Raw genomic sequence first — 11,724 nt, 5'->3', positions numbered from 1 at the left:
GGCAAGAAGTTTTGCTGTGTCTGTCAGCATAGGGTCCAGAGGCTGGAGGCGCTACCAGGAAATTGGTCAGTACACCAGGAGACATGGAGGAGGCCTTAGGAGGTCAACTATAAGCAGCAGGACCGCTACCTCTGACTGTGTGCGTGGAGGAACAGGAGGAGCACTGCCTGAGCCCTGCAAAATGACCTCCAGCAGGTCACAAATGTGCATGTGTCTGCACAAATGGTTAGATACTGATTCAATGAGGATGGTATGAAGGCCTTCAGTCCACGGATGGGGGTTGTGCTCACAGCTCAACATCATGCAGGATGCTTGGCATTTGCCAGAAAACACCAGGATTCGCAAATGGACCGCTTTCGCCCAGTGCTCTTCACAGATGAACCCAGGTTCACCCTGAGCACATGTGATAGATGTTACAGAATCTTGAAACACCATGGAGAGCGTTTTGCTCCCTGCAACATCCTTTAGAGGTAGCGTGACTGCCATTAAGTGTTGGTGCTGGCTTCCTCCCAATGCAGGACAATGTGGCTTGAGTGTTTCAGTAGTTCCTACAGTATGAAGGCATTGAAGCTATGGATTAGCTCTCCCGTTCCCTACCTGACTCTAATTGATCACCTCTGGGATATCGTGTCTCAATCTATCCACCAACGTCAAGTCGCACCACAGACTGTTCAGGAGTTTTAGTCCAGGTCTGGGAGGAGATCCCTCTGCAGACCATCCACCACCTCCTCAGGAGCCATCCTAGGCATTGTAGGGAGGTCATACAGGCACAGTGATGCCATACACCAGTGGTTCCCAAAGTGTGGGGCGCGCCCCCTAGGGGGGGCGCAATGCCATTGCAGGGGGGGCGCGGGAAGCGGTATGGATGAATGAAGAGAAAAAAAAAACAAAAAAAAACAGCGCTTGCTTGACTGAGCATAATGGACAGTTGTGACACTGCAACCCAGATTTGAGAAGATCTACAGCAAAAAGCAGNTAACTTCTGTGATAATAACTCAGTCATAAAGCCAACCTGAATGTAACTGAGTCTTTGAAAGACTTATAACTGTTGTTTTCAGATAAAACTCAATTTTATAGAGAAAAATTTGTTCTGTTAGTGAAAGAAAAGAACACATTTAAAAAAAAAACTAACTTAACTTTGAAAAAACTCTCAAAGAACAGGGCTTAGAGAATAATTTACATTTTTTTATGCAAATGTTTAACTTTTACTTTTACTGTGTATTCATTCATATATATACTTTGATAAACAAAAGGGAACGTTAACAATACAATATCAATTATCAATCAATTAAATCAAACTTCTATGAAATAAAACTGTCCACTTAAGAAGCAACATTGATTGACAATCAATTTCACATGCTGTTTTGCAAATGGAAATAATTGACAATTAGCCAGGTGCTTTCAGCTCATCCTGGATGGCACATCAATGGGAGCTATGGCAAGAAGTTTTGCTGTGTCTGTCAGCATAGGGTCCAGAGGCTGGAGGCGCTACCAGGAAATTGGTCAGTACACCAGGAGACATGGAGGAGGCCCTAGGAGGTCAACTATAAGCAGCAGGACCGCTACCTCCACCTCCGCCAGGAGGAACAGGAGGAGCACTGCCTGAGCCCTGCAAAATGACCTCCAGCAGGTCAAAAATGTGCATGTGTCTGCACAAATGGTTAGAAACTGATTCCATGAGGATGGTATGAGGGCCCAAAGTCCACAGATAGGGGTTGTGCTCACAGCCCAACATCATGCAGGTTGCTTGGCATTTGCCAGAAAACACCAGGATTCACAAATTGGCCACATGCGCCCTGTGCTCCTCACAGATGACCCCAGGTTCACCCTGAGCACGTGTGACAGATGTTACAGAATCTTGAAACACCATGGAGAGCGTTTTGCTCCCTGCAACATCCTTCAGCATTACCGGTTTGGCGGTGGGACAGTAATCATATGGGGTGGCATTCCTTTGGCAGGCCGAACAGCCCTCCATGTGCTCACAAGAGGTAGCATGACTGCCATTAGGTGTTGGTGCTGGCTTCCTCCCAATGCAAGACAATGTGGCTTGAGTGTGTCAGTAGTTCCTACAATATGAAGGCATTAAAGCTATCGACTAGCTCGCCCATTCCTGACTTGAATCTAAATTATCACATCTGGGACATCATGTCTTAATCCATCCACCAACGTCATGTCGCACCACAGACTGTTGAGGAGTTTTAGTCCAGGTCTGGAAGGAGATCCCTCTGCAGACCATCCACCACCTCCTCAGGAGCCATCCTAGGCATTGTAGGGAGGTCATACAGGCACAGTGAAGCCATACACAATGCTAAGCCTCATTTTGACTTATTTTAAGAACAGAACATCAAAGTTGGATCAGCCTGTAGCAAGTTTTTCCACTTTAATTTTGTGTGCGACTCCAAATCCAGACCTCCATTGGTTAATACATTTGATTTCCAGTTATGGTTTTTGTCTGATTTTGTTTTCAGCAACTTCAGCTTTGTACAGAGCAAAGTATTCAATGAGAATATTTCATTTATTCAGATCTAGGATGCGCTTATGTAGTGTATAATTTATACATATGTTTATATTCATAATCGGTTACAAAGAGGCAAAACTGTAAAGCTGTTATAGACGTAGCTAAACTACTATAAATGCAGACGAGAGGGAGCTGGATAGAAATGCTTACACATGATTAAGATTTATATTTCCTACTAGAGACGAATCTTGTAAACTGTGTGTCATTTCCTTTTCATCTCACAGTTGTGCAATAATTTGTGCTGATTCACCACAAAACCTCCTCCTGAACAACATTTTGAGGTTTTTGGTTGTTGTTGAGAAACTGAAAGTTTAAATGAGTCTGAACACCTTTGCAATCAGTAAAACTTTGTATTGTAGACTTAGGATTAGAAAAGCAGAAAGAAATGATAAATGAACAGAAGTACAAAAAAAAGAAATACAAAAACAGTCCAACTCTACAATTTTGTGTGACTTATTTTGGGGTTTATTTGCCCCAAATTTTTAATGTGATTATTGTTTTCTCTAAAGTTGCTTTATGATGATTTTTACATAGACGTGTGATTGTTTTTCATGGAATTTGTTTGTTAAATGTTTGCTCTACTTCTTTGCATGTGATGCAGAGACCTGCATAACTTCATAAAATCCCACAACTGTGTCAAAGGACCGAGCCACATTCACTTAGAGGGAGGAATATCTTTTGGAGTGGGAGCATTTAACCTGGTAGGTCACAAACTATACACTGATGATGCAAATAAGATGATTTTCTCTTAATAATGAATATTTCGAATATGACAATTTTCTCATTTTCAGGGAGGCTTAAGACTGAAAATAAAGATAAATTTGTCACTTTGACTCCGACTTGCTGTTTTATAGCATCAGTAGATTGCTGTAATTTATGGTAAAAAATAGACGCATCACATTGCATAGTCGGTATTAAGTCTAAAAATCATGTAATATATCATATTTAAATCCATCTCAACAAAATTAGTGTATTAATGGAGCATAATAATATTGTTGTCAGATATTAAGAATATTACACATAAAGACATACTATCTGATGTGTCAAAGGTGGTAAATTGATGATGTAAATGTAATTATACATGTATTGATTACATTGTTGTGGTAATACATTAATAGGTTACATTAAAGGCATTTTTATGGTGCGACTCCATGAGAGTGGGGAGTACCAAGATGGTGGCAGGTGACTTCAGGCCTATCAGCAATCGATTAAATAGAGATCAGTGGGTCTTCCAGGACTGGAATCTACAGAGTAAACACAGGAAGGCTAACATTACCAGTTGTAATTTATTGTATTGCATTTGACTGGTGTACATGTAGACACTGCATCACTGACACAAAGTTTTAAGATATTATAGGTGCGATAAAAATCCCCGAATGTGATCAGCTTGTGATCTGCTCTTTACTATATTAGCGAAAGCTAACAACATTAGCAGAAGTTAAAATTAATTCAATATCAAATCAGTTTTTGTAACACATCGTTCTGCTATATAAGAGAAAATATTTTGATCCTGATACTAACTGTAAAAAGCTTCAGTTAGAAACTGGAGCTCTTTGTTTTCATAGGAGCAAAACATGCAGACTCTGTATTGATGCAAACTGGCCAGTCCCTGAACACAATGTCATTTTAATAATGAGGAAAGATGGCACAGAAGACTGAATGACCAGATGGCACTAATAAACTACTGATTGATTAATATTATTTATCTTAGGAAATGGAAGAGGCATAATCCTGGATTTCACACTAGATTTTTTATTAAATATGTAAACATGGATAAAAACATCACCATCCCCATTTCCTATTTTAATTTTCATAAAATGCATTAATTTTTATCTATGAACTGGAAATGACCCCAGATTAGATCGTAAAAATACAGTCACCTTACAATATAAGACCAATATTGCAGCGTTGGGTTGTGACTAATACGGATATTGACCAGATAGGATATCAAAATGAATCTTACTTAATTTTATTACTTATTTTATGGTATGCAGTGATAGAAAAGGTTTGATGCAGTGATATTTTTTTAAACCGTGAATAATACTTAACAACATCAGGTATTAGAACAACTGACCCATTTCTTATTTACTAAATAGTAAGAAACTTTTTTTTAAAAAAGGATAGAGGCAAAGAATTTCAATCAATATCAGATCTGAACCCCCAAATATAGCATCTACGTATCCTTCTTTATTCACTCTGAATGCCATTGAAGCATAAATGACATGTCAATGTCCTGCAAAAATCAAGAACCCACATTTTCAATTTGAGAGCATTATCTCATTCTTTTACTAAAACTTCTAATGCTTGCATCAAGTGCTTCTTCCTCCCAAATATATGAAGTCAGATCATTGCCTATATACCTTTCCAGCCAATAGAAAGACAACGTGGCTAAGAGGAAAATTTGCTCCCAAACTTGCCTTGAGACTGTTTTAGTACTATAAATTATAATTAAAGTACTACAAAATGTTCTGTAGCATTTCAAAAAACTTCAGTAAAAGTTTCTAAAAATAAAATGGTTTTACAATAAAAGACATTAAACAAAATTATAAGCTGAAAATCTAATGCAAACAAAAAAAGTCTTTATTTTGTTGCTTTGAATCAACTTTTTCCTGCAAGTCTGAGAAAGAGCAATAAAATCCACAAGCAGAGACACAGGGAAGTTAGCACAGGAGGAGGAAGAGGCAAGCAAATGCAGGAAATACCTGTGCAAGAAGCAGGAAATAAAAAATTGCAGAAACAAAGATTTCATGGAGAATAATGTATATATGTGAGCAAGAAGAAAGTAAAGTGAGTTAAAAGCTGCTCTCAAATTGGTCAAATTGGAAAATTGTTTTCAACGTTTCACTGGTTTAGTTTAGCAAATCAATTCTTTACGTCAATGTTCTGCCATATTTATCTGATTTTAGGGCTTCTTGCAAAAACGTACAACGTTAGATCAATATTGTTGTAAAATTGTGTTCTTGTATCTTTGAAACTGATCAAATGTTCTTTGCTTTCAGACTCTGTCTCTGTTTCCTCCTCGGATACTCAAAATGTTGGAGTTTGCAGGCTTTTCCGGTGATAAGGTGGGATGTTGATCATGTCTTCCATTTCCTCTGCAGCATCTTACAGCCTAGTAGATGTTTTGCACCTGTGCTCTGCTGTAGGAATATGGTCTGTCTCTGCTCTGCGACGGTGCGACAGGAATGAACCTGCGCTCCATGCTGTGTGCTCTGCTGCTGCTCTGCTACCATACCTTCCTCACATTCGTCCTCGGTAGGTTTACCTCTGAATTACTGTAAAGAAAACATTTTTCTCCCCCGCTAAGCTTTCTGAATGTTTTGTATTTCTGTTCTTATCCTCTCAGGAACGGGTGAGGGAGAAGTCTCTGAGGCTGAGAGACTTCTGAAACCTTTCCGGCTCCGATATCCGCGGGTAAGAACCGTTTCCGAGGCCTTTTTATTTTTTACCTTGATTTCCCTGACCTCAGGGACTTAGGCGTGTTTTCAAACCTTCCTTGTTTGGTTCGGCTTTAACCTGAGCTGCACCTTTTGTACATGTATGACTACGCTAAGGTGAACCCTGGTCTGAATCCACCAATCCACCAGACCGAGTCCCACTTTTAAAGATGATTCCCATCAAGAAAAGAAACCGGCCCCAATTAACCCAGGAAACATACTCCTTTTGGACCTAACAAGCCACCGTAGCAGAGCCTAGTAATTGGGATTGTTTACATTTTAAGAATTTGGGTTCCAATTTTGATTCTTTGGCCATTTCTCAATACGTGTATTTGTGCGTTCTCATGCGCTTGTGGAACGTCATCAGCCTCAGCCCGAGTACTGATCCAATTCACAAGAACAGCAGACCACGAACGGGCAAAGTCCTCGAATTTGTTTTCGCCCCTCTCTCTTTACCCAGCATGCATCAGAGCAGACATGTCCGTTCTCCAGATTGACAGATTTACTGAAATAAAAAGATGAAGCTATGCTTACAATTATCCGTCAGTCTGATCTATGTTAAATGATTCAAATTCTCTCTATCAAGAATGTTGGAAATGCAGCATCTGTTAAGATTTAAGGTAAAAGGAGGAAAGTATAAAAAAAGGCTTCTATTTTCCTGCAGAAGGTGCTCTACAAATTTAGAGGAACAAATTCCCTTGTGGAACCTTCTTCAGCACAACACCAATGCAGCAGGTCAAAGACGAGGCTCTCAGTCTGAGTTTGGCTTTGTTTTTTTATGTCAGTCGTGTGCAATCCTTTGCATGATATAATCTCATCACCAGTATCACAGCTAGCTGACTGTTCATTGCTTTTATTAACTTTAAGCCTTTTTTTTGATAGCAGCAGCACAAACGGGTGGCCGGCAACACTCTGCTGTGGATTCTTCTTTGCTAATTTTGGGCAAACTAGGAGTCGGAAAAATCAAAATAATAGCAAATTTCTGATGGAATTTAAAGGTTGGAACCCTTTCCATTAGTCATTAATGCTTGACCCTAACCCCTCCAATGACAGTGAATGCTGTGCTGTAGTCATTCCTGATCTTTTGTTTCTGCTTCCCATCAAACAGTTTATCTGGCTTGTAGCATTAATTGACACTTTTCCAAAATTAGAAAAGAATGTTGAGGGACCTGCTCTTCCAACTCACAACTGTTTTGCTGCTATAAAACAAGTGCAAACATGCAGGAAAAGCAGCAGGCAAATACTTCCATGATAGTTTATTTTACATTCCAAGGTCTCTGTGCTCTTCTTCAGTCATTTCTCATCAATGGGAGCAACAATCTTCACATGCAGGCCTTTTTTACAGGTCACCAATATAACACAAGAGGAAAGCAATCTGTAACAAATAGAAAACAAGGCTGCTTTAGGTCTGGACTGAACAAGAACACTAAAGGATTTAATATGCAAGGATGCAATCTATTTGTTTATAAATAGTTGGAGCTAATAATAAAAGAGATTACCCAACTTTATTGTGTCCAAATCAGAAGTTATAAAGAAGCTGTGGCTCATTAATTGGGCATAAAATATCAACTTTATTGATCAATGCAAATGACAAGAAAATTTGACCTCAATAAGTAAACTTGACTCTCCACCTTTAAATCAAAAAAAGTCATAATTACTCAATAATATGCAAAACTTCTAAAAAGGTGTCTTTATCCAGAATTTTAGCAGGTAAATAAGATCATTTTTCAATGCAATTAGTATTTTTAACATTATAAAATAATTATATATTATGCTCTTGAAGTAACATGACATTTTTTATCTTAAATGTAAATTACATTTGCTATCAGATTCTGGTTGATTATTAATCTTCTTTTGACAATATTCTACTCAAAACAAGTGCAATAATCTGCCAGTGCAGGAAGCCAATTGCATTTGGTAAGACTTATTGTTTAGAGAATATTAATCATGATACTAAGATCAAAAATTCTTTTTGATTAGATGATTGTAAGACTTGTTAAGATGGAGATTTTTTTGCAGGGTTCCATCTCTCTCTTTCTGTTCTGTGACTCTGCGTGACTCACATTCCTGTAAATTTACACGGCCGTGTTTCCCACTCCACCTTTTCCCCACATGCCAGCCCATCCCCACTGAGTAAACTGAAAAAAAAAATGAAAATGTCTTGGTCAAACATGGCCTAGAATGATTGCCGGAAGACTGATGAGATCTTTGACAGTTAAACAAGCTGGTGGCAGAAGCTTCATCAGTGTTTCTTTTTTTTTTTTTTGCAGGGTGCAATATTCCTTTTTTTCGCTGGCAGGACAGAAGAGATTAAAGGAAACATTGATGAGGTTTGACCTGTTTCATATTCTATTACCTGAACATATGATACGTTAAAGCAGCCCCGTTCTCACTGATATCAATATTTGCCGTTAAATGATACATAAAGGCTCCTGATGGGAATGTTTGATGGATACACTTTGAATGCTTTGTTACTGTTTATATTTATCTTTGCTGTATGGTTTTACTTTGCTGCCAGGCGGTGGCGCTGTTTGAGGATGGCTGCAAAGCCCAGCAGACGTGGAAGCAGTTCCACCACATGTGCTACTGGGAGCTGATGTGGTGCTTCACCTTCAAGCGTGCGTGGAAGATGGCGTATTTCTACGCAGACCTGCTCAGCCAGGAGAGCCGCTGGTCCAAGGTGGACACCTCTGCACAGAAAGTGTCTTTATTCCCAGGCTTTGGATATAAAATGTTTTTTTTTTTCCTGTGTGTTTCCACATTAGGCCATGTATGTGTACATGAAGGCAGCTTACCTAAGCATGCTGCCAAAGGAGGAGGCCCGGCCTTTTGGAGAGGATGAGGTGCAGCTTTTTAGGTAAACATGTTTCTGCCTCCTTGGTTTGTGTTCCGTCCTTAAAGGAATAGTACACCCAAAACATGATTAGCCTTCATTTTCTACTCACCCCCATGCTGAACAACACTCTGGAGTACTTTTTTGATATCTCAAATGCATCTGGAGATCTGGGAGGCTTCTTGCTGTCTGCTGACATACAAATAATGGAGGTCTATGGTGCCCGAGGCAGAAAGGTCCATAAAAGTCCACAAAAACGTGTCAATATTCCTCCATACTGCTCGTCCAATGTATTCCAAGTGTCCTGAGTGGGTAGCGTCCATAATTTACTCGAAACGAAGTCATTTAGAATGTTTTTAGAGCATAAACAGTAGTGTATAGGATTTCCTAAAAGCGCGTTCACGAGTCTACGGAAACCGCGGCAGACCAAACCAGACGAAAGTGCGCATTCAGCTCAGCAAAGAACTCATGCTCTTCCTCAACACTGAAGTCCTCAGACATTTTTCTTTCGTTGTTTCTTTCTTTGCACAGGTAAACAGCACATTTCTTCTTCTACGCTTCCATTATCAAGAGCAGGCGCTGAATGCGCACTTTCATCTGGTTTGGTCTGCCGCGGTTTCCGTAGACTCGTGAACGCGCTTTTAGGAAATCCTATTCACTACTGTTTATGCTCTAAAAACATTCTAAATGACTTCGTTTCGAGTAAATTCTGGATGCTACCCACTCAGGACACTTGGAATACATTGGACGAGCAGTATGGAGGAATATTGACACGTTTTTTGTCCATAAAAGTCCACGTTTTTTGTGGACTTTTATGGACCTTTCTGCCTTGGGCCATAGACCTCCATTATTTGAATGTCAGCAGACAGCAAGAAGCCTTCCAGATCTCCAGATGCATTTGAGATATCAAAAAAGTACTCCAGAGTGTTGTTCAGCATGGGGGTGAGTAGAAAATGAAGGCTAATCATGTTTTGGGTGTACTATTCCTTTAAAGCAGTGATGCCCTCCTGGGGATAGGGAGTGGCGGCATAGTGGTTATGGCCTAGAGCTTGGAATACGGAGGTTGTGAGTTAGAAACCCGCTCCCACAGACTGCCACTCTGGCTCTCTGAGAAAGACCCTTAACCCCATGCTGCTCCCCGTCCTCCGCACAATGGCAGCCCACTGCTCCCCAAGGGGATGGGTTAAATGCAGAGATACATTTCTTCAATGTGAGATCAATAAAGTTCAATAATTAATTGTTATTACTCTTACCCCTGGTGGTTTATGAGTGCATGTAAAGGGTAAAATATTTTATTTCTTAGGCAGTCAAATAACATGGGGCTGAGACCTTTCTGATGACTCAATTGAAAAATTATGCAAGCTTTTATCCACCAAAAATAAGTTTTTCTTATATGTTTGAGTTCGAATACACTTTGTGGATTAACCGATCTATCTTCAAGCATCACACGACAACCATCACCATGACTTCTATAATGAGGTTTTACTGCCTTGGTTATTAACACGGACGCAACAGTGACTGCTGCTGCGTAACGTCCACATTCATCACATCAGCAGGGTTGCCAGATGTCACTGACTCACCTTTTCCAGCCCCAAAATGTTCATAAACCGCCTGGATATACGAAATCTTACCCAATTTTCAACCAAAGTCTGTTGATCTCTTAGACCATAAATCTAAAGAAAAACTTTTTTTACCCTTAGATGGTCATCCTAACCTCCCATATTGGGAAAACTCCCAACCTGGCAACAATGCATGTAAGACGGGAAACGTTAGCCTTCATCGTGCAATACAACATATATTTTGCTAAATATTCAAACATAAATTCACCAAATATAAGAGGAACATCGTAGTTTGGTTTAGAGAAAGCATTTTAGTTTTATAATTATAATTCAGTTTGTTGCAGGGATTTTACAGTTTGAAGAAATAGAAAATTACACCATGCCAACCGTCATAAGGATGTGCATGACAAGGAAGGCCTACAGTATATATACTGCATGCATCATTTAGGCAGTGAACATTGTATTACTACTTTAGCTCCTTGAGTTATTCACTGTCACAGGTAGGAGCTTTGGCTGGAGAATAAGTGTTGGGGCTGGTATGATTGGGTCGGCCCTCGCACACTGAAACTAGGACCGGCCCACTGGACACATGCCCGGTATCACAGATTACCAATCCAGGCCTGGTCTGAGCCTTTTGTTCTGTATTTTGTTCCGAATTCATCAAGTTTAAATGTGACTTTAAGGGAGTTACTCAGAGGAGCTCCAGTTTTATCAATACAGGTTTATAATATAATTTTATTTTGTATATATTTCGATTCCATACTAACTTACAGGCAACATGTTTATGATGTTTTTTATTTGAGATGGAAAGAATAAATTGACCAATAATTAGATGCTCAAATTAAAATATTAAGTAAAATACTTTTTATTTTATAATTAGTTATTGTAGGTTCTACTTTTGGAAAATCATCAATACCTTTGACTGAGAGGGGTAATCTCATTATGGTTAGGGTTAGTCAAAAAAGGATGGGAAACACTGTTTTAAAGGACCAACCGGCATCCAGGCTGCAAAATAAACAAACAAAAAAACAGGGGTGTAAAAACCACAGGAAAACAAAATGGTTCTCAAAAACTTGATTGACTTTATTGATCTCACAGTGAAGAAATTTACTCGTTACATTAACTCAAATGGTCAAAGCAGAAGAATGTGCCAAAGGAAGAAAAGGGTGCATGGGATATATACAGTGTGTCCACATATGACAGTTTTTGTTTGTTTTTATAGTAGGATCATAATACAGGGTTATTGCATGGGTATTTATATAGATTTATATTAAGATATATATAGTTATTGCACTCGGTGTCGGATGTAAAGAAACTGGTTGTTGCAAAGGGTATCAATTGCTAAATTGCACATTACATATTGCACAAGTTATTGCC

The 11,724-nt window shown here is 39.3% G+C and overlaps 1 protein-coding gene across 1 annotated transcript in view; it reads left to right on the top strand.

The window, feature by feature from the left end:
* The window catches only part of LOC107098146 (tetratricopeptide repeat protein 39A-like), a 34,514-nt gene that overhangs the window by 13,394 nt on the left and 9,396 nt on the right, over nt 1-11,724 (top strand). Inside the window, exons 7-13 of the mRNA XM_015395631.1 lie at nt 3,120-3,219; nt 5,518-5,583; nt 5,665-5,773; nt 5,865-5,932; nt 8,226-8,285; nt 8,474-8,635; nt 8,721-8,812. Of these exons, the coding sequence (XP_015251117.1) occupies nt 3,120-3,219; nt 5,518-5,583; nt 5,665-5,773; nt 5,865-5,932; nt 8,226-8,285; nt 8,474-8,635; nt 8,721-8,812 (657 nt within the window). The remainder of the gene's footprint in view (nt 1-3,119; nt 3,220-5,517; nt 5,584-5,664; nt 5,774-5,864; nt 5,933-8,225; nt 8,286-8,473; nt 8,636-8,720; nt 8,813-11,724) is intronic.

Source organism: Cyprinodon variegatus, unplaced genomic scaffold (assembly GCF_000732505.1).
Source record: "Cyprinodon variegatus isolate N-32 unplaced genomic scaffold, C_variegatus-1.0 Scaffold751, whole genome shotgun sequence".
In the NCBI taxonomy this organism is placed as follows: Eukaryota; Metazoa; Chordata; class Actinopteri; order Cyprinodontiformes; family Cyprinodontidae; genus Cyprinodon; species Cyprinodon variegatus.
The sequence above is the reverse complement of the archived record's forward strand: the minus strand, read 5'-3'. Positions and strand labels throughout refer to the sequence as shown.